The sequence below is a fragment of the Diceros bicornis genome, chromosome 23, assembly GCF_020826845.1.
Source record: "Diceros bicornis minor isolate mBicDic1 chromosome 23, mDicBic1.mat.cur, whole genome shotgun sequence".
Classification (NCBI taxonomy): domain Eukaryota; kingdom Metazoa; phylum Chordata; class Mammalia; order Perissodactyla; family Rhinocerotidae; genus Diceros; species Diceros bicornis.
Window position 1 is genome coordinate 48,603,912 of NC_080762.1, and position 23,412 is coordinate 48,627,323.

The 23,412-nt window shown below is 41.5% G+C and overlaps 2 protein-coding genes across 4 annotated transcripts in view; one reads left to right on the forward strand and one right to left on the reverse strand.

Moving 5' to 3' along the window:
* The window catches only part of DOP1A (DOP1 leucine zipper like protein A), a 92,330-nt gene extending 92,029 nt beyond the window's left edge, over positions 1 to 301 (reverse strand). For both annotated transcript variants that reach the window (XM_058566699.1, XM_058566697.1), the window contains exon 1: positions 238 to 301. The gene's annotated coding sequence lies outside the window, so the exon portion shown is untranslated. The remainder of the gene's footprint in view (positions 1 to 237) is intronic.
* A 1,883-nt stretch (positions 302 to 2,184) lies between these two features.
* The window catches only part of UBE3D (ubiquitin protein ligase E3D), a 142,907-nt gene continuing 121,679 nt past the window's right edge, over positions 2,185 to 23,412 (forward strand). Inside the window, exons 1-3 of one of the 2 annotated variants that reach the window (XM_058566705.1) lie at positions 2,185 to 2,314; positions 11,327 to 11,523; positions 15,146 to 15,236. In XM_058566705.1, coding sequence (XP_058422688.1) covers positions 2,238 to 2,314; positions 11,327 to 11,523; positions 15,146 to 15,236 — 365 coding nt within the window. In that variant the 5' untranslated portion in view covers positions 2,185 to 2,237. The remainder of the gene's footprint in view (positions 2,315 to 11,326; positions 11,524 to 15,145; positions 15,237 to 23,412) is intronic. The other variant, XM_058566704.1, reaches the window with a different exon arrangement.

Below are 23,412 nucleotides of genomic sequence, written 5' to 3' on the forward strand. Positions count from 1 at the left end.
CCACTCCGGACCCCTGCGCGGGCGCCTCCGCCCGGCCCGCGGGTCCCCAGAAACCAGAGCGCGGCCGGCCGGCTTCGCGCGGGCTCCAGGCGGGGCCAGGGCGGCAACACCCCCGGCGCCACAGCCGCCGACCCGCGGGGCGTCCCCGCAGCTCCGGTGCGAGCCGGGCTGAGGAGGCCGCTCAGGGAGGGCCGGCGGCCGGCCTCGCGACCGCGCTGGGGGCGGGGACGCTGTTACCTGCCGTGGGCTCGGCCGCTCCCCGCCGGCGCCGCTCTCCTGGCAACCGCGACAGCGACACCGAGGCCGGGAGCCCAAGGGCCTACTGACAGCTCCCAGCGTGCACCGCGCCCACGCCGGCGTCGACGTCGACGGCCCTCGGTCCCGCCCCCTCCCTGCCTCCCTCCCGTCACAAGCTGTCGCGACAGCTCCCTCTAGCGGATTGTCGAGGAAGCGGCCCACGGCCACCAACTGCGGGAGTGGGCTTGGAGAGGGCTGTAGCAGGTGTTTTCAACTCGCCAGCGCCGGCCCCACCTTGATGGAGAGTTTGGCGGGATGCTAGGAATTGAGAACAGCTTTTAAATATTATTTAAGAATTAAGTATTATTTAAATAATTGTTCAGTATTTCATATGAAAAATTTGAGGCCCAGAGAAGTTAGAAAACTTGTGAAGTTGGGAAACAAATAGTTGTTACCAGATTTGGAACTATTTTGAGTCTAGAACTCTCTAAATCATGTAGTTACTACAAGGAGGATTACACCATTTTACCTAAACCGTAGGGTCAAAAAAAAATTGAACTTTTTTACGAATGTATGACTATAGATGAAATATAACAATCTTTAAAAATAATCAAACACCAATTATGAAGAGCATACTGTGCTAAAAATGTTATATATTGCAAAATAACGTGTCAGTATTTAAGCACTTAATAGCCTTGAGAATTAAAGGTGGAAGATAGAAGTTAAAATCATCACCCTTCATCACTCCTATTTGAGACGGAATAGCAGTAAACAATTCTTTTAACTGTATCATTACCTCCATTCATAATTTTGAATTATTGTGATGGATACAGGAATTTGTGAAACAATATGATAAACTTAAAAAACTCTGAATACTGATTTTAGAAAAATTCTCTTAAACTAGTATCTCTAGGGAAGTGGGCTTATTATTTGGAAAATCTTCAAATTAATATGTTTGGTGTGTGGTAATTACGACCTTGAAATGATAAAGTAGAATATCAATAAACATACGATTTTCTGTATATGCCATCATTTGTTTCTGCTTTAAATAACAGCCTCTTGTTTTTAAAGAATTATTATTATAATTCTACCGTGGCCTTATATTTTAATATTCCCCAGTTATAAGTATTTACATTATACTAGATCTTTTTCTTTACCCTGTCAAACTTAACCAAAACTTTCTTTTAGTAGTTATGAGATTACAACTTCTCTAGGTCAGTTTTTACTTCTGCAAAAGTGAATAGTGTAAATGTACATATGGAATCATTCTCATCTTCCTTTTTTCAAAGGTTATAGGAATGGTTTATCCTGTGATTCACGATACTGGATTTAACCACACTCTCTGCACAGACAGAAAACTTCTCACATTTTTGCCAGTGTTTCCATCGTGGTCTAAATTGAGAAGCAATGCCAAGTCAACCCTGGATATTTGTTGCCTCAGACAGGGGAGAGCTACGACCGACCGACCATAGTTCATAAAAAAGAGACCACAGTTCTTAAAAAAAAAAAAAAGAAAGAAAGAAAGAAAAACAAGATAAAGTGGACTTCGCGTGGGGAATTCTACTCTCGGGCTTTCTGGGGACGGTGGCCGCTTCCACCGCCTCCGTCCATCATCCCCCTCTTCCAGCCTCTTCCCTACCCGCGGAAGCCAAAAGGGTGTACTTCGGCCCTGATTTTTAAGGTCATTTCCAGGGAGACTATCGCATCAGGTCACGCCCGTAATTCGCGGAGTGGGAAGACAGCATGGCTCTCCCCGCCCACCTGTCTCAGCGAGTCGGAAAGCCGGGATTTGAGAATGCTCGCGCCCCGGCGTGGAGTCCCCGCGGCGGCGCGCTCTCCGCCCGGCAGGCGGCGCTGTGGGCTGGCAGGCTCTGCCCGCGGGGCGAGCCGGTCCGGGAGCTCCGCGCCGCCGCTGCTGCCGCTTCTGCTGGGGCCGCACGTGCAGGCGCTCCAGGCCCTGGTGGCCCTGCTTCGCCAGAACCTCCAGCCGGGCGCCCGCCATGGCGTCCCCTGCGGCGGAGACGCGCGTGTTCCTGGAGGTGCGGAGACGGCTGCAGAGCGCGCTGCTGATCCTGGGGTAAGGCCAGGGGCGGGCGCGGAGCCCGGCTCGCTCTTCTGCTTCTCGGGGAGTCTCTGCCTCCCTCGGAACACCGATTTTGAGTTTCTTCTTTCCAGCTGCTTAAAGCCTCTCGGTTACTCAAGGTGGAGTGTTCTCCCCCCTCGATCCCCACGCCATAGTCCCCCCGTCGATTGGCAGTCCAGGCATCACTTGGGAGCTTGTTAGAAATACGGAGTCTCAGCCCCACACCAGACCTGCTGAATCGGAACTTACATTTTAACGTGCTTCCCAGGATTCAAATGCACATTAAAGTTTGAGGAGCACTGGATGTGAAATACCGTTGCCAGTGCCCGGCGTTTCCAACAAAACATTGCAAAAAATGCCTTGTCTACCTCTTTCGGAATCCTTGTTATAAAATCAGTTCCAGTGGGTGAGCTTCCTGTTTTGTAAATAACTTCAGGGTTTTTTCTTTTTTTTTTTTTTCTGTCCTGTGCTGAGAAAGTGACACAGTCATTCAGTAAACGTGTGTTGGGTGAACGACTGACAAAGGTTGCAGACTTCTTACTGGAGGTCATTCTTTTATTCATATTCCGGGTTCCAATGAGAAGTCTGCAAACGTTTAACTTGTTATTCACTACACAAACAAACTTTTAGGAAAAGTGTTCTCTTTTTTGTTTGGTAGTATGTGGTCCCCTCGACTATTCCATCGTGACTGCTGTTTCAGGGTAAATTAGATGTTAAAATCCTGAGAAGTTTATTACACAGCGCCACACTTGAGGTAGATTGATGCTTAGCTTTCTGTTTTTTCCTTAAATCAGCCAGGTGTCTAGTGAGACAGTTTGGGATTTGGCATGAGAACTGAGTTATTTAATCTGAATTTTTTCAGTTGTAACGTGGGGATGATATTTATTACTTTTCTTCTTTTTTTTCCGCTCTCTTTTTTCCTCTCTCTCTCTCAAATCATGAGTTCAGGTAAGTATCTCCAATTCCAATCCACCTTGTAGGGTTATTAGGAGCCCAAACAAAACAAGTCAAGCCAGCCTCCCTACTTCCATCACAGGGGCCCTTCAAGTTTCTCCTGGGTTCCTCTCCCTTGTTTAAGCAAGTTAAGAAGCCTGACTTGACTGGACGACTGCTTTGTCCCTGGTGGCCTCTGGCTGTTGATCTTTATCATCAGCCAGTTCCCTCTACCCTGAAAGCAACCACTGTTCTGATTTCATTCAGCAAAGGTTAGTTTTGCCATTTCTTGAACTATGTATAAATGGATTCATGCAGTATATACTTTTTTGTTTCTGGCTGCTTTCCTTCAACAGTGTTTCTGAGATTCATCTTTCATCTATGGCATTGCATATATCAGTAGTCCATTCTTTTTTCTTGCTGAGTAGTTTTCCACTGTATACAACAATTCATTTATCCATTCTTCTGTTGCTGGATATTTTGCATGTTTATAGAGCTTGCTTATTATGCATAAAGCTGCCATAACATTGTTGTGGTTAAGTCTTTCTGTGGACATACATTTTCATTTGTCTTGGATGGACTTGCTAGGTCGTAGGGTAGATGGGAGCTTTACTTTATGAGAAACTGCCAAACAGTTCTCCAAAATGGTTGCACCAGTTTATATTCTTGCCAGCAAAAAATGAGACTTCCAATTGCTTCACATTCTTGTCTGCATTTAGTATTGACAATCTTTTTGATCTTAACCATCTCTAGTGGTATAAAGTGATATCTCATTGTAGTTTTAATTTGCGTTTTCCTGGTTAATACTGTTGAGCACCTTCATATTTGCTTTTTGGTCATTCATATATGCTCCTTCATAAAGTATCTTCTAATTATTTTCTATTAAAAAAAAATCAGGGGGCCAGCCTGGTGGCGTAGCCGTTAAGTGTGCATGCTCTACTTCAGCAGCCTGGGGGCTCGCGGGTTCAGATCCTGGGCCTGCAGCGATGCACTGCTTGTCAAGCCATGCTGTGGCGGCGTCCCATATAAAGTAGAGGAAGATGGGCACAGATGTTAGCCCAGGGCCAGTCTTCCTCGGCAAAAAGAGGATTGGCATCGGATATTAGCTCAGGGCTGATCTTCCTCACACACGCGCAAAAAAAGAAATAAAAAAAAAAATCAGGTTGTTTGTCTTAGGGTTGAATTAAAAGAGTTCTTTATATGGTCTGGAAACAAGACCTGTCTCATGCCTTGTGAGTGTGTGAATATTTTCTCCCAATCTGTAACTTACCCTTTCATTTTCTTAATAATGTCTTTTGATGAACAGAAAATTTTAATTATAATGAAGTCCAGTTGCGTTTTTTTATTTAATGGTTAGTGCTTTTTATGTCTTAAGAAATCTTTGTGTACCTCAAAGTTGTAAAGACTTTTTTCTTATGTTTATTTTCTAGGAGTTACATAGTTTTAGCTTTTACATTTAGGTCCATGATTATGTCAGATTCATTTTTGTGTTTGGAGTGAGGTTGGGGTCAAAGTTCGTTTTTTTTCCATAAAGATATCCAGTTGTTCTGTTACCATTAGTTAAAAAAACTGTCATTTCTCCTATTGAAATAACTCAGTGTCTGTATCAGAAATCAGTTGACTGTATTGTTTGCATGGTTTGTCTTTTTCCACCCTTTTACTCTCAACCTATGTCTTTATATATAAGTTTTTAAGTATATACTTTATACTGGGTGGAGTTTTTAAAACTCCATTCTGACAATCTCTTCATTTTAATTATAATTTTTAGTCTATTTACAGTTAATGTAAATAGTATATTGAGTATTATTCTTGTTCTTAATCTTAAATGCCTCTAGCAGGGGTCATCATTAGATATGACGAAGTTGACTTTTGATGAATCTGTTTGGTAGATTGCGTAGTTCCTTTTTATTCCTAGGTTACCAAGGGTTTTAATCATGAATAGATACTGTTTTTTTTGTAGTGATTCTTGCATGTATTGTGATGGTCCTATTTTTTTCCTTTAATCTTTACATCTGTGAATTGCAGTAGAAAAGGTTATTTATGTTAAACTATCTTAGCATTCCTGGGATAAACCCTGGTCATTCATTTATTCAGTCCACAGATGTTTACTGAGTTCCTATTCTAGTACCAAAAACTCAGATTCTGAGTGTTGGGCATACAGCTCTGAACAATAGCAGCAAAGACAAAAATACTTGCTCTCATTGAGCTTACAGTCTAATAGCAGCAGTGGGCGAGAGGTGGGCAGAAAATACACAAAATAAATAAAATATATATTATATTGAATAGAGATCAGTATCTAGAAAAAAATAAAACAGAAAAAGGGGTAGGGAAAAGAAATTACAACCCCTTATTCCAAATGAGAAAACAACATTTGAGTCATAAACTGAAAGGAGCGAGGTTTGGAAGTATATGATATTTGGTGGAAAACTGTTTCTCTCTGAGAGGAGCAAGTATGAAGGGGTGCCTAGTTCAGAGAGATTTGAGTGGGCTGGTGGAGCATGTAGTAAAGGGTCTTACAGTGGTGTGCTGGTAAATGTTTAACAACCTGCTCTCCAGGAAAACCAACCAACCAAACAAACAAAAAACCTCCCTGATTTGCAGGATTCACTGATTCCTGTGGTGTCAGTACTTTCACCATGGATGATGTCAAGCGACCAAAGGGAGGTCAACTGGTTTGCAAAAAGCCTGGAATTTTAACAGCTGGCTCTAGTATATCATTGGGTCTTACAGACCGTTGAAAGGACTTGAGCTTGTACTCAAAGTGAGATGTGAAGTCTTGGATAGTTTCAAGCAGAGTGTCTTTTTCAAGCAAAAGACTACAAGCGAATAGTGAAGAAAGCCTCAAGTTTGGAAGATATGGACAATTAGGGTCTCAAAAACTTTGTTTTGGAACAATCTCAAACTTGTAAGTTGCTGTCACTCCTGAATACTTTACTGTGGATTTCCTACAAAGAAGGACGTTCGCCTACATAACCACTATGTAACTGTTAAAACTGGGAAATATGTTACTACCATCTTATACTCAGACCCCATTTAATTTTTGCCAGTTGTCTACATAATGTCTGTAATAGCAAAGTGATCCAGTTCAGAATCATGTGTTGCATTTCATTGTCATGTTTCCTTAGTTTCTTTCAATCTGGAAAGGTTCCTCAGTTTTCCTTGACTTTCATGATCCTGACACTTGGCAAGATTACAGCCCAGTTATTTTGCAGAATTTCCCTCCATTTGGGTTTGTCTCCTGTTTTCTCAAGATTAGGTTCAGGTTATGCATCTTTGGCAGGAATATCACAGAAGTGACGCTGTGTTCTCCTTGCATCCTATCAGGTGGCACACGATGTTGATTCCTTTCATTCAAGTTCATGTTAACTTTGAGCACTAAATAAAGTGTTTTCTGCCAGCCTTCTCGTCCATCAAGCTACTCTTTCTCTCTTCATAAGTATTAGTTGGAGAGGTGCTTTGAGACTATGTAAATACCTTGTTCCTCATCAGACTCATTTTGTTCATTCATTTATGTACATCAGTATGGAGCCGTGGTCCTGATTTATTCTGTGGGTTACTTTTTTGCTCAAAGTACAGATGTGGCCAGGGGGAGTCCTTTCAAGATGATTTCTGTGTCTTCTGTGACATGTCCCTATCATTCTTTGATTTCTTCTTTACTTTGTTGCACAGAAAGATGTTCCAAGCTCATCTCATTCTTTTACTATATGTAGTTATTTTTTCAAGGAACCCTGTTTTGTTTTTGTTCACCTGTTTTGTTTTGTTTTGTTTTGTTTTTGGTGAAGAAGATTGGCCCTGAGCTAACATCTGTTGCCAATCTTCCTCTTTTTGCTTGAGGAAGATTGTCTCTGAGCTAACATCTGTACCAGTCTTCCTCTATTTTGCATGTGGATACTGCCATGGCATGGCTTGATGAGCAGTGTGTAGGTCCGTGCCCGGGATCTGAACCCATGAACCCCGGGTTGCTGAAGCAGAGCATACAAACTTAACCACAACGCTACCGGGCTGGCCCCTTTGTTCACTTGTTTTTATGTGGAAAATGACCTCTAGAAACCAAAATCTGGGCACAAAGTACGCTCATTGCTATTGGGATGTCACTTCTCCCAGGCCCACTAGTGGACAGAACTAGAGTGTGTATGTGACATATATGATGTTTGTGTAAGAATGTATATGTGTATGTATATTGGCATATATCGTACATACATACACATTTGTATTTATTACTGTATCTGTTCATGTACGTTGAAAACCATGACTTCACACAAGTATTTTCACTTCTTCTCTACCACCACAGGATCCATTCTGGTTTTCTCCCTTTTTCTCTTTGCTACTCTGTTCTCCCATAGTGAAATCCTGGCTTTCATTATCCTCATCACATGCATTTACTTAGTCAATTCTCCTCTTTGCAAATGTTCCACTGGCCTCCTTTGCCGCTTCTCTTTTCCACTCAGTGTTGACACTCTCTTCACCTCCCTGTGCTCTGTGGTGGACTGATTGTTTGTGTCCTCTGAAAATTCATATGTTGAAGCCCTAACCCCCCAGTGTGATAGTATTAGGAGATGGGGCCTTCTGGAGATGATGAGGTGTAGATGAGTTCATGAGGGTGGAGCCCCGGTGATGAGATCAGTGCTTCTATAAGAAGAGACACCAAAACTTCTCTCTGTGCCATGGGAGGATACCGTAAGGAGGCAGCCATCTGCAAGCCAGGAAGAGGGCCCTCAACAAGAACCAAATCTGCCGGCACCTTGACCTTGGACTTCCCAGCCTCCAGAACTATGAGAAATAAATGTCTATTGTTTAAGCTACCCAGCCTGATGCTTTGTTTTAGCAGCCTGAGCTGACTAAGACAGGCTCTGAAACTCCATGCTGAGCTGCCCACCCCCCCACCTCCCCCCCACTCCCCGCTCAGATTTCCTTCTCCCCACCTCTTGGGATCTGACATCCCTGTTGGGTGGCCCCCCTGGTGGATGCCCTTTTCACCCTGCTGGGTTTCTCGCATTCACCCCAGGCCACTGTGGTTCTCCTGTCCTGGCAAAGATGCCTGCCTTGCTCAGCCCTATGTAATTGGCTACATTTTTCAGGAGGGGAAGAAGGGTGGTAAGCCAGAGATGGGGTAGTGGTGGGGGTTTAGGAGCCCAGTGGTGTCCCTTGACACACTTCCAAGTGCCAGCTGCACAGTACAGTTTGAAAATCACTGAAGCAGTAAAATGGACAAATTGTGAACTTTTAGTGCAGTGCTCTGCAAACTACAGCCCGTAGGCCAAATCTAACCTGTGGCCTGTTTTGGTACAGCCTGTGAGCTAAGAATGGATGTCACATTTTTTTTTTATGAGGAAGATTAGCCCCAAACTAACATCCGTTGCCAATCCTCCTCTTTTTTGCTGAGGAAGATTGGCCTTGGGCTAACATCCGTGCCCATCTTCCTCTCCTTTATATGGGACGCCACCACAGCATGGCTCGACAGTGGTGCGTCAGCATGCGCCTGGGATCTGGGCCTGCAAACCCCCGGCTGCCGCCGAAGCGGAGCACGTGCACTTAACCGCTGCGCCACAGGGCCGGCACCATGGGTGTCACGTTTTAAAGAGTTGTTTTAAAAAAAAACAAAAATAAGTAGAATATGCAACAGAGACCATCTATGGCCTGCAAAACCTGAAATATTTACCATCTGGCCTTTTTTGTGTGTGTGTGTGTGTGTGTGTGTGAGGAAGATCAGCCCTGTGCTAACATCCATGCCAATCCTCCTCTTTTTGCTGAGGAAGACCGGCCCTGAGCTAATGTCTATTGGCAATACTCTTCCTTTTTTTTCTCTTTTTCTCCCCAAAGCCCCAGTAGATAGTTGTATGTCATAGCTGCACATCCTTCTAGTTGCTGTATGTGGGACGCAGCCTCAGCATGGCCGGAGAAGCGGTTCCGCGGTGCGTGCCCGGGATCCGAACCGGGCCGCCAGTAGCGGAGCCCGCGCACTTAACCGCTAAGCCGTGGGGCCGGCCATCTGGCCTTTTATCTAAAACATTTTCTGACCTCTGCTGTAGAGGATTATTATTTCTTAAACATCATTTCTTAAAACTAGGCTTTTGACTCAAGCGTTTGAGGCTGTCTTCCCTGGAAAACACTCAGGTTCTGATATTCTGTATTGCCAATTAAGTGCAGATCTATATGCTTTGAAAAGGAACTAGCCAGAAAGTAGTTGTAAGATTTTCTATGGCAAATTAAGGAGCCTAACCAAGATTCACACCTGGACACATGGTGTGACCTCTGTACTTAGATGACAGTCAAGTAGATGGCTCGCCTCTGCACTTAGGTGACACTGAGTGGATGGCCTGCCCCTGCTGTCTGCACTTAAGAGAGAGTCGGGGAGCTTTGCACCTCTGTTACAATGCTAAGCATATTTCAGCTTCATATGAGGATCATTTCTATATGTCTTCGTCCCTTTCTGTAGTCTTGGTGCTTGGTGGACAGGGACTGTGTTGTACTCTCTGTTGTCTACACTGAGTGGTTTGTGTTTGTAGTGAATTGGATTAGTAAGTTCTTTCATGCCTGGTATTCATACATCACCAGATTGTTCTCTTCATTAAATTTTTTTTTTCTTTTTGCTGAGAAAGACTCACCCTGAGCTAACATCCATGCGAACCTTCTTCTACTTGGTATCTGGGTCGCCACCACAGCATGGCTGATGAGTACATGGTGTAGGTCCGCGCCCAGGATCCAAACCTGTGAACCCCAGGCTGCTGAAGAGGAGCATGCTGAACTTAACCACTAGGCCACGTGGCTGGCCCCGTTAAATTTTTTTTTTTTTTGATGTGAAATTATTTTTTGGTGTTCATACCCTTTGGTTGATACATAAATAATACAAATGAAATGGTAAACAGCACTAAGGGTACAATTATCAAATAAGTAGAAATGTAGATTCACAACAGTACAAAGTTCCCAGTTGTTATCATATCAGGGAAGCAGCTATTTATGTAAAACTCCATAAGTTTTTTTTTTTTTGGTCTTATTTGAATTTTGCTGTAGTTGAATTATTTTTAATTTTTTTTTTTATTCTTAAAGTCAACAAGAAAGTTTTTTCTCCTGTACCTTTTGTTTCACGTAATCCTGGTCTCCTTATCAAAATCCCGTATGTCAAATAACACTACTTTAATTTACCGTAAGTAAAATAAAACATCATTGGAATGCTGGTCTCAGAAGCAAGGATAGTTCACTCACTCATCCATTCATTGTTTAAATAACATTTACTTAGTGCCTGACCTGTGATAGTCCCTGCACCCCACCATGTCTTCCATGGTCCCTGTGTTTATTATGAATGAATACAATGTAGTTTTAATACTCTTGATCATTCCTGTCTACTTGCCTTTCTCCTACTTGGAGGGGAGCAGCACAGAGAAAATATCTTGCTAATTGTTGTATTCCCAATACGTGGCACATGATAGAACTCAGAAAAGATGTGTTGAGTGAGTGAATGAGTGAGTGAATGAATGTACAAACCATATAGTGTCAAGGGATGCAAAGATGAAATAAGCTACTGTCTTACGCAGCCTTGTTGAATTCTCTGGCCAAAAATAATTTGAAGAACAAGTGCATGATATACGACAGACCAGCAACTGGATTGTGCTGGTTTGAGGAAGCGGAAGTTGGGGAGACTGGTGGGAAGACAGTGGGCATGAGGAAATGGAATGGCAGTCTGTGCGAGCAGAATGGCTCTGGGAGCAACCCCAGGAAGGTCCAGGCTGGAGCAGATGGAGGAAGCATTAGGACAGAGGAGAGAGTTGGGACTCAGGATCATTAGCAATGGAAGAAAGTGCCCATTTAAAAATGCATCATTACCATAATACAAAGAATAAAAAATATGTCCCAGAACTTTCATGTTGCAGTGACAGGAAAAGTAGTCTCTGATCCCATCTAAGTCTAGTCTAGATGGGTTTCCTTTAGATCGGTTCACTGCCGTTTTTCTGGGACAGTGACTTTAGGGCCCTTATTGAAGAGAAACAGAGAGATCCTTGGCCATTTTTGTTTCTTTCATCATGTGGTTTTCATCAATGACAAATAATTTTTTTGTGTTTTGTTTTCAATTACCAGAGAGCCAGAAGAAGGAGGTATGCCCATGGATATTTCTGTAACGCCAGCCTCACTCCAGGTGAAAACGCCTGCAGGCTGCACCGAGCTCCGGCTTCCAGCAGAGGTCAGGCTTGTACCTTCCTCATGCCGTGGGCTGCGCTACGTGGCTGGAGACGGGCTGCACCTGTGGCTGCAGGCACAGGCCGAGTTCAGCCCAAGTGAGTAACACTAGCAATCCTGGTTCTGTATTACTTTCTCTTGTAAATCAAAGGTGATTTTCCCTTTGAAAAGTTGAACTTTTCCCAGGTGAAAATAACTGCTCAGGAGCGGCATGACAAGAGCTGGGGGTCGAGAAGATGTAAGTTCCTTGCCAGATGTGCCAGTTATTAGCTGTGTGCAGTGGACCATGTCCCTTAATCTTTCTGAGGCTTTGTTTCTTTGGGGGTTTGTTTGGCGGTTTTTTTCCCCCTAATAGACTTTATTTTTTAGAGCAGTTTTAGGCTCACAGCAGAATTGAGAGCAAGGTACAAAGATTTCCCATATACCCCCTGCTTTGTTTCTGTAATTGTAAAATTACCTGGCTCACAGAGTTGATGTGAAGATCACATCAAATGGCAATTGTGCGAGATCTGGTTGATTTTAAAGCATTACCTAGAAATTCATTCATTCAACAAACATTCCCTTATACTATGTGCTAGGCATTTGTCTAGGTGCTAGGGACACAGAAGTGAACAAGCTAGGAAGGTCTCTGCCCTCATGGAGCTTACAGTCTAATAGTTGGGAACAGATAATGAACAAATAAGCTACTTGGGTACGGAGAAAAGTGCTCTGGGCAAAGTAAAGCAGAATAATGGGAGAGGGAGTGACTAGGGTCATTGGGTAAAGGGCGAACAGGGAAGGCCACTCTGAGGAGGTGATATTTGACCAGAGAACTGAGTCATGGAAATGATCCCATCCATGTAAAGACATTTCCAAATAGAGAGAACAGTACATATAAAGATTCTGAAATTGAGTTGGATGCATAATTTGATTTAGATTGTTGTTATGCTTGTTTTATTTACAAGATTTTGTTATTGGCGCATTGATTCAGTAATATGGTAGAAATGTTTCTCAGAATAATTTCTTGAATAAAATTATTGGTTCATTGCATGTCTTGCCATGTAAATAATATGCTTTGGAGGATTAAAAATGATGTAAAAAGAGGAAAGAGAGGCTGTAACAGACTGACGTGGTGCTCAGTATCAGAGAAGGATGATACGTCTTCCAGCTGCATCCCGAGACTTCACTGCTGCCTCATCTCTACTAAGCCTTTTGTCTGAGCTGCATGGAGCCTAGAGGTGGGGTCTGCAGGATTGTTTTGAAGAAGCATTTAGGAGATGTGGAGCGGTCCCCTGAGTCTTTATCCTGGCTTTTGAAAGGAAAGAGAAGATAGAGGGAGTTTTGCTCCTTTTTTTCTGGAGAGTAATTTTTGCTCAAGTCGTGGACTAGTGAATATCTAGTCTGAGTGGGGCAGAGTTGGCTTTAGGAACAAGGGGTAGGGAAAAGAAATATGGAGCTTAAGTGGCATAGGATAAACGCTAAGAATGACTGTTGGAATAACCATGGAAAGAAGAATGGGGTGGCCAAGTTGAGAAATAGACTAACAGCCTTCCTGAGGGTACCTGATAACGAGCGGAGGAAGAGTTGTTTCAGGGAAGAAGCCCTGGGAGTCTGCTCTTGTGAAGTCATTACCTTCTCTTTTGAATGATGAATAGTAACCACAGCGGCAGTTTTATGTCCTGTCTGCAAACTGGGGAAAAGCAGGTCTGAAAGCCACAGTGGGGTGTTTTTAGATCTTCTGCTAGTTTTCTGGAACTGTGATTTTAGGTCCCATACTGAGAAGGCATGGAGACCTTCCAGAGGCAGAATTGGTTTGTCGCCTATGCATTCTCTGTAACAGTTAATATACAAATAACAAAATTTGAACTATTTAAAAAAATTTAAATCAGCAAACCACAGTTTTACCTGAAGGTCAAAATAAATTGGCTGCTTGTGTTGGTTTGCATATTGTTTGCATTCATTGGTCTCCTGTTTCTTTACATTTTTAAAACATATTTTACTCAAATATCTGAAAAGGAAAACTTTCAAAGACCTGTTCTCTAGTGCGTGAAAGGGTATGCAAAATAGATTCCTCAGTACTTAATTGCCTTAGTGCTTTCCGCATAATAGGTGGTGAATAAATATTTGCTGAATGGATAGATATCAGATAGATGCGTACTGATGTCAACTTGAATCCAAATGTATTGTAGGAAGTGAGTTTTGAAATTTTTAGTGTTCATTTGTGTTTCAGGGTTTTTAAAAAGCTGACTTTTCAACTATAAGAATGTTCTTTTAAGGGCTATAGTAAACATATTTTTACACTGTTTTGAAGGTAACATAGGTCAAATCATGACCCTTGCCATGGAACTGGCTACAGTAAAATCTGATATAGCACCAGCATTAGATTCATCCCCAGGTGGCAGTGCTCTCCCAGGATGTTGCTGTATCACAAAGTTCTGACTTGAACTTGAGCCAGAGGGTCATGCTGGGTGACCAGCAGAGGGCAGTGTTTCACTGAAAATTTGCTTATTGATTCTGAAAAGAATATTTTGGATGTCTTACCCGGGTCTACTTATTATCTGTTCAAAATTAAAAAATCCTATTTATTTCACCTTAGTACTATAGGGATTGGTGGGCACCCTTAGAAATTAAATGGAAAATTTTTAATTGCCAAGGCTTCAACTTTCTAGCACCAGTTTTTTTAATCTTAAAATACGTACAAAGTAACATAAACCAAATATCAAATTGCTTGATTCTAATGGATAGGAACTCATTTCTTCAGTTTTTTTTTTTTTTTGGTGAGGAAGATTGTCCCTGAGCTAACATCCGTTACCAGTCTTCCTCTTTTTGCTTGAGGAAGATTGTCTCTGAGCTAACATCTGCACCAATCTTCCTCTATTTTGTATGTGGGATGCTGCCACAGCATGGTCTGGTGAGCGGTGTATAGGTCTGCGTCTGGGATCGAACCTGCGCACTCCGGGCCGCCAAAGCAGAACACGAACCTAACCGCTAGGCCACCGGGCTGGCGCCTAGATTTTTTTAAATAGACAAATATTTTAGTTATTTTTTTTAAGTGAAAGTTTCCTTTCTTTACTAAGGGAATATACTGCTTTATACTGCTGTTTCACATAATGTGGAAAATATATGTTTTCCCACAGCTTTAGTCAGAAGTTGAGTTTTGCTCTTGGAAAACTGAACTCTTCTTAGGAGCCATTCCATTCCCAGGGACCTGCCCAATAAAGACCGGTTTCAAGATTTGTTTTGCTTGTACATACTGGTAATATACTAGAGTAGACATAAACCTTGTTTAAATCAAATTAAACTTAATTTAAGGGCTCTATTTACTAGTAATCACACTGATGCAAAACTGTACCTAAGACATAGCAGAGGAAAGCTGACGATGGTGAAGCTCTGTGTAATTAGCTCGATGTGAAGGAAATAGCTCCTTTTCTCTCATCTTTAATGTTGATATTTACGGGGTGAGAGAGATAACTCAGCGGTATGTTACATGGATAATCTAGGGCAACACCTAGCTCTGAAACACTTAGCAAAATCTGTTGATTTTGAAAACACTTCACAATATTGGCTTCTGTGTGAGTCATCAGTTAGTACTAATTAAATGTGTACTTCTGGGTAGATCATAAACAGTGTTTATTGATGATAATTTATTGTGGCTCTTAAACTTTTTAAGCACATTAATATATTTGTGCACAATGTTTGCTGTTTGTCCCTAAGATTTGCTATTTCATCGATGTCTTTTAGAACTGATTTCGATGTTTAATCAAAGCCCACAAGCCCCAGAATGTTGCACGTTTTATTGCCAGTCCTGCGGTGAAGTCATAATAAGGGACAGGTAAGGAATGTATTTAACGCTGATTAATTCTGTGCCTGGTAATAGTTTTCCCTTTTTCTATGAGAATTTTTGAAGTAATTGCCGTGGAAGCAGTATATGGCCTTAAAATGAGAGCCAGCTTAATGTCACTTTGAACAAAATCAACCACAAAACTCTCCAGCAATCACAGAGCAGTTAGGTGTTCTCAAGGTGACAAAGGGGGACAATAGGATGTTGGCTTTGAGGGAGGAAGGGTTATCTCGGTGGAAGAGCCTCCCTGCTGAAAAGAGACGTGGGGTCCATCGCGTTTTATCCATCACGTTGGTGAATGAGGTTTTCCACATTAAATGAATTTCCTAAATAACTGAAGCTTTTGCAGCCCAACTTTTTATTTCAACTATTTCTATTAGTGCCTTTCTAAAATTCATTTCCTATTTCCCTGCTTATTAAAACAGAGCATATACAGCCCAAATTAACCTTTTCTCGATGATTAGGTTAATCTTGTAGCTGATTTTCTTGTGCTGCACTGTGATTACCCTGTTGAGATGGGAAGGGCACTTGGCTGTACTCTTTGTATTCCCCAGTTGTCTCTTTAATTATTTTTTCCATCTTCTCCCTTCTCCTGTCAGCCTCCTTGTTTCCTGGAGACAAACTCTTCCCCCTGAATTTTCAGCTTCTAGTCACTCATAGGCTGAAAAGACAGATCAAAGCCTTATTACTGTTAACAGTATTTTAAAAAAGAATTTAGAGTTCTCTGTTAGATGCATTTCCTCTGAGACAAGTGTCTGAGCCTTATATGTGAATGGATCCTTCTTCATGTCTGAAACCTGCTCCTCTTCAAGTTCCTTGTCTCAATGAGTGCCAAACCTCTACCTGCATCCTCAAGGTGGAATCCTGGTGTTGTCACCTTGAGTTCTTCCCTGTCCCCGCATATGTAGTCAGTCACCTGGTACTTTTACTACTTCCTTCTCCACATTTCTTACGTAAGGCCACTTTCCTCCACCCCCAGTGCCACTATCTCAGTCAAGGCCACTGTCTTATCACCTAATAGCACTTGTCACCAGCTCCTCATCTGCTTAGCCTTCCTCTAGGTTCACCCCCATCTGATCGTTTCTACACTACTGAGTGAGTGTTCCCAAACGCAGCTGACTCCCCTGTTCAAACCGTTCCCTGGCCTCTCATTTCTTTCAAGGTAAATTCCATAAGACCTTAGTGTGCCACGCTAGTTCCTTTATGAGTCTGCCTCTGTTTGCCTCTGCACCCTCATGGTTTAGCCCTCCTTCCCCAATCTCCTTCCTTCCCCTCAAAACAGCACACCATTATTTACACACATTCTGTGCTCATCTCTAGTGATCAGCCTGCAGTCCCATGGTCTCTCCATGCTTTTCTCCACCCTAGGGCTTAATGAAAGCTACCCTCTCCCCTGGGATGCACCCCACACCCCTATCTTCCTCTAGTTGACTCCTACCTAAATTCTGCTGACAGGGCATCTACTGCTGGGAGCCTTCCATGAACCCTGGATTGGTTTACCTGCTCCTCTAAGGTTTATTTCCCTGTTTTCCTGATTAAACTGCAGGCTCTGGGGACGAGGATAATCTTATTGCCCCCTGTATCCCTTATCCTCACTCATATTTAGAGTGCAGTATAATGTAGTGGCTATTATTATAGATTCAGAAGCCAGACTGTCTGGGTTTGCATCCACCATTTACTAGCTGTGACCCTGGGCAAGTTACTTAACCACTCTGTGCCTCAATGTCCTTATTATAAAAATATAGTAGGAGCTACCTCATAGAATTGTTGGGAGGATCAAATGAGTTTGTGTTTATAACAGTGCCTGGCACATGTTAAGCATTCAGTATGTGATAGCTCCCACTGTGATTATTCTTATCATCATCATCATCCCCAGCATCAGGCACAGTGCCTGGTGAATAGTCCACTCTCAATAAATACTTGCTGGGTTGAATTGAATAAACATTAGGGTGCTTTCTTTGGCCTTCCACCAGCCTCTCTTGCTTGCTTTCTGATTCCTGGCAGTGTCCCAGGTAGATGAGATCGTGGAAACATACCCTAGTATAAGTGAGGGGTTGTGAACAGAGCATCCTCTAAATGATTATCTTGGGTAAGAAATGAGGTGACTCTAAGTCTGCAGAGGAGAGGAGACGTGCTTGCTCAGATTACCTAAGGGGCGAAGTTGCAGCACTCTGTGACAGGCCCACTTTAGACTGTAGTTTGACCAAAAAAGTTTACCTTCTCTCAGTCTGTTTCAGGCTTTGGTTTAATTCTCACATGAAGTTTCTGAAACATGCGTGCTCGTACAATGAGGTGACGTAGAAGTTACAGTAGGAACGTGTTAAATTCAGTGGAACAGTGTTTCCTGGTGCTGCTTACAGCAAAGGATATACTCCTTCATTATCAGCTGATATTTCTGTTCAATGGAAAAGGATGAGGCATATGAAAAACTGTTACCTGCAGTCCCCATTTTTCCTATTCAGGAAGTGTATCTTCTGTTTTATGTCAGTCCTTTTTACGATCCTGGAATTGAGAACTAGAAGGGCTTAGAGGCTAACACTGAAGGACAGTGTCCACTCTCCGCAGTCCTGACCATCAGGAGGCCGTGTAGTGTAGAGGCCAGGGTGGGAGGATGGGACCCGGGTTTGAGCTGCAGCCTCACCACTCAGTAGCTGGGGACCCTTGTCCATACCACCTCAGCTGCTTCTTAAGTAGACACAATAAGGCCTGTTTTCCAAACTTGTCAAGAGAGTTAAAGGCTGTAACATATATAATAGGAAATGCTCAACAAGCTCTTTTTAATTGGTTTTATGTACTCCTTCCACTTCCTTTTCCATAATTAGTCTTATTAGCAAACTAGCAAATTATCTAGTTTAGTGTTTCAAACCTTTTTGATTCAAGACTCTGTATTTTAGGTGTGCCAGGGAAATGCCCTACCGTTCTCTCTTTTTCTTTCTGAAAAGATAAACGGTGGACTTGACTTAGTCCTTGCCTCACTTATACAAGGCTTACCTGAAAGCCTTTTCCTGTCACACCTGCGTGTCTGGCCTGTGCCTGCTCTTGAACGATGCAAAGAAATACTTATTAGGTCAGTCAAGGCTTTGCTTACATTTCACTCTTAAGCAGTGTGCCCTAGCACAGTTTTATGGAAAAACAAGCATCCTCCACTATCTGCTCAGGGATTTCATGTTGACTGTTAGTGTGAAACCCAGTGGTCTTCTCAGTTCTCCCTCAGTTATCTGTTTTATGTGGGTAGTAATCACATCTTCTGTGCTTGTTAAATAGAAACAAAACCAAAGGTATTTCAAAAGAGGCTTGTATGTGCTATAATCAAAGTCCACTAATTGTAAACATCTTTTCCAGGAGAGCGTCTTGGAATATGTTGATTTATCTGTACTGGGAGCTCCTCTGATAGGAGCACTGGGGCAGAGTTAAGATCTGCTTACCAGCCTGCCTTATTTTCTGGGAATAAGTCACTATAATTCTCTAGGCCTCAGTTTTCTCATCTGTAAAATGAGGAGATTGCATCAGGTAAAACTAAAAGAATCCTACTGGCATGAAAATTCTGTGATTAGTGAACCTCATAAAGTTGTTCCTTGGGTTCTGTGATTCATGATTATTTGGATAGTACAGAGCTAATCTTTGTTAGTTTTCTTTTTTAAATGAAAAAGATTCTTGTCAAACAAGTTATAGAAGTAAGGTACAGAGGACTGTTTTATTTATTAAGACTCATTAATGGCTTTTAATACTTATTAGCACCAGGGCACATGAAATCTGCTAATTACAGCAGTCTTTTTTCTTAATTTAGGATCACATGTTCTTAGCCATTTGTTTTGGTTATTTGAAAATAAATAATGCGTTGGTTCTTTACAATAAAATTCTCCAATTTATGTTTTTACCAGTTCCGCAGAATTTTTCTATAAAAATTATCTGAACATATACAATTTTTGATTATACTCTTGTTGAGACTAGCAGGCCTCGATATCAAGCAACAATAATAACAATATTTACTTCTTTGTGAATAGTCTCAGAAACAGCTAAATGGTCATTGTGCTTAGAATTTATGTCTTCTAGAAATAAATTCACGTCAGACTTGAATTACATCAGTTGGACGAACAGACTTTCAAACATAAGCCTTTGGATTTTCGGTGCATTTGAGAGGTGTCCTGAGGTCTCTGGACAGGGCCCTGTTCCACTTGCACCAGCAGAGCTAGGTGTCAGCTCAGCCGCTCATGAGGGCATTGAAACTCGAGAAGGACACAGCCGAATGGACATTATGGGAACATAGGAGATGTCAGAATATCCAACCAGTTGATTGGTCCACTTGACAGACCAGCTATAATTGTAGTCTGAAAATAACTATTCTTATGAATAGTGACTTTTCTATTAAAAAGAACAAAGAGATGAAAAAAAAGTACAGGCACTACCTGAATTATTGGTGACATTATACAAACTTTTGAAATAAAATGGTTGTACTTTTATGATTCTACTCTTACTATGTGCACAATGGTAATAAAGTGCAAAGCTAGTTTCTTAGGATTTATAGCCTACTGGTTGGATAATGCCAGTTGAATTTATCTAAATTCTAGCAGCCATATTTTGAGGTTTAGCTATTTAATGTGATTCTTAAAATTCTTAATATCCACTTGGTTCTAATCCAATCTGTAAAAGCTCTGTGTTATTACCATTGTTATCATCACTGATTAATGGTTGATTTTAAAGTTAAAGGTCATTTCATTTTCTTTTCTATGTTTAAGTTTTAAATAAACATCATCAATCAATCACATTTATTAAAATTGTGTATTTCAAGTTATTTTTCCCCGGAGCTTATGCTTAAGATGTATTAAAACTAACCTGCAAATTTTCGTTTATTATAAACATGTGTTGGTGTTATAGAGTCTTAAGCTGAGAGAAAGTTGAAGAAATCATTTCACTCTTCTTCTGAACTTTGGCAGGTTTTTACCTAAAAACTACCTTGAAAAAAATGGTATCTATTTTATTTTGAAAGTTCTCTTGGGAAGCAGATCATATCAAAGTTTCAAGGTTTTCAATAGATATACTGTCAGTAGAGCTGTGATTAAAATACATCTTTTGTTCTTAAAAGTATTATGTTTTTTCAAAACATCAGAAAAATTTCTTTCTGCTGTAAAAACACTTTTGTCTTTGCAGTGACTTGTGAATTAGGCACTGTCTTGCTCCTGATGTCTTATGTAGATGGTTATGGGATATATTATAGCCTTTATTCACTGTGATGGGGTCAAGTTAAGTTTGAAATATGTTTTTTGCTGATGTGCATCAAGTCTCCCAGATCTCTGTAAACCTTGGTGCAGTTTCACTCTGTGATCACGGATGAGATGTTGACATTGCTGTCTGTTGCACTGTGTTGAGGATCTGTTTATTGGCACTACATGCAAAATGTCAAGAGACAGAGAATCTCAGTGATGGAGAAGATCTAGGAGCCTATTTAGGCCTGACTCCCACTCTAAACAGGCACTTTTGTTTGCCTTCTTCCTCTTTGCACAATTCAAATCTGCTCTATCACTTCCCTGCTTAAAATTCTATAATGCTTCCCACCTATCTGTAGAACCAGGTTCCTACCCCTTAAGTTGGCATTTAACAACCCACACAGTTTGCCATCATCCCACCTTCTCAGTCTCTTTTACTGACATTCTGCATTGCCAGGGGATGGACTATATTCCATGGGAAAGAGTTTAGTTTTGGAGCCAGGAAGACTTGGGTTAAGATCCTGGCTTCATTCATCACCTCTGACGCTGTGAACTGATACAGATTATTTAATATATCTGAGCCTCCCTTTTCGTCTCTGTAACAGGAGACTGGTAATTCTTATCTCACAAAGTTGTAGTGAGCATTAAATGGAATAAGGTGTGTATAGTGCCCGCCAGAGTTCAACTAAGCATGCAGATTCACAACACGACCACAGGCCACATTTCTTGCCAGCCTCCCAGCAGGGCAGCATCAGGAGGTCCTCTGAGCAGGGGCCCTGCAGCAGTTTAAGCAAGTGACAGCTCACATACCAATCTGGGGACTCTTGTCTCCCCATCTGACATGGTTCCAGGTACAACGTGCAAGATCCACGTCAGGCAGGTGCAGGAGCGACCCTGAGAAGGAGCCTCGTGCCCTAAGCTGCTAATATCTCTTGTAACAAATCTTTGGCATAGTTCTAGGGTTCCCCAAAAAGGACTGCATTCAGGGAAGTCCAAAGAATGGCATCCTCATCAGATATTTACAGCTCATTCGTACTTCCTCTGAGTCCAGATGTAGTTTACCAATCAGGGATCATGTTTGCCATAAGTAATGTTGCCTAGCAATATAATTGATGCCTACCATCTACCTGGTTTCCAGGGTAACAGAGCTAGGTGGTTAAACCAAAGGTCAGATTCTCAAGCAGCAAGGGAAAAGGTTTGTTAACCCCTTCATCCCAATATGCAACAGATCCAACCAGGGGCCTTGCATATGATAGTTATCAAAATAGGCTTGTTCATTCCTTTAACAAATATTTAAGAGCTTACTCCATGAGTCAAGCACTGTGCCAGACAATAGAAATACAGTGGTAAGTTGAACAGAGGTGGTGCCTGTCTTCATATTGTTTCCTCCATCTATGATGCCCTTAATTCCTTTCATTGCCTGGAGAACTCCTATTTATCCTTCAAAAGTCAGCTCAGATGTTACCTCTTCTCTGAAGTCCATGAACACTCTACCTCCCTACCACTTGGTATATGTTGCCCTGAATTCATGGACTGGTTTTGGGAATCTATGAATCCCCTAAAGTAATATGCAAATTTTGTGTGCATGTGGGAATGTATGTTTGAAGAAAGGGGCTAAAGATTTTATCAGATGTTCAAAAGTCTGTGCCGGCCCCTCCAAGAGTTTAGAACCACTACTCTGTTAGAGCATTTCTTATATTGTGGTTTTGTTATTTGTTTATAGGTCTATATTTCCTACTAGAACATGTGTACCTAGAGAGAAGGGACTTGTGTATTAACATTTTGTGTCAGCAGAATGCCTGATTCATAGTAGACTTTTAGAAAATGTATGTTGAAAGAATCGCTTCTTAATATCCTTAACAGGCTCAGCCGCTTGACTGATGCTAGTGGTGCAATATTTCCTAATTTGAAAGGGAAAGTTCTTCTTTGTATTAAACTAAAATTAACCTTTCTTGTTCCTAGCTCTGTCCTTTGGAGTTATGAATTGTCTACCCTCTTCCATATTGTAATTGCCCTTTTATGAGACTCATAGTTGATTGGAGAATCAAAAAAAAAAGGGTTAACATGGGGGAATCATTAGAAAATGATACAGTCACATCTTAAATATTTTGATTTAAAACATGCAAATGTACATTAATTTACTAGTTTTTTTTATGCAACCAATACCTTTTGTTGAATATAAGTCCGCTACTGTATAGCTTTTTTAACTTAAGCCTTCCTAAACTCATCATCTACAGTTTCCAGTTTGGGTTTCTTTAAAGTGAAATGAGAAGTTAGACCCTTGAAGTGATATGATTGCAGAATTCTAGATTTTTACTTTTTCTCCCTTTCCCCAGTGTGCTACAGTTATATCTCCCACGTTTAAATCACCAGTAATTTTTTTTTTTTAACAATTGGCTTTTTTCTAGTCTGAACTCTTAGTTTTCAATTGAATAGTCACTCATATTTCCTTGGTTTACATACTATTTAATTAAATTCTGTAAGTAGAATGACATGTGTAAGTGGTATAAATAGGGCTGTGATCAAATACAGTTGACCCTTAGGAAGCGCTGGTTCACTGATGGGAGCGGAAGCCTGTGAGTATTCAGGCTGCTTTAAGCATTCACAACAGATGGGCATTAGGAAGACCATGAGCGTGTTTCTATTCTCAGTTTCTCTCGGGGTAAATTATTTTGAAATTTCCTCATTATCCTGCCGTATTTTCTTCTCCCCTTAGACTACTGAACTTCTTAGTGTAGCATAGAGGTAAACCGATTGGCTTTCCTCCTGGTAAAGTCTCAGGTGTTTATTGTTGTCCAGAAAAAAATGAAACCGTTAAAAAAAAAAAAACTGGTAGCAAATATAAGGGGCTTTTTAATAATAAGGATGTTCTAAGCATAAAAAAAAAGACAGAGTGGTGCTTAATTTCTGTCCTCTTGAATGTGGCCTGGACTTAATGACTCATTTCTTAGGAATGGAGTACA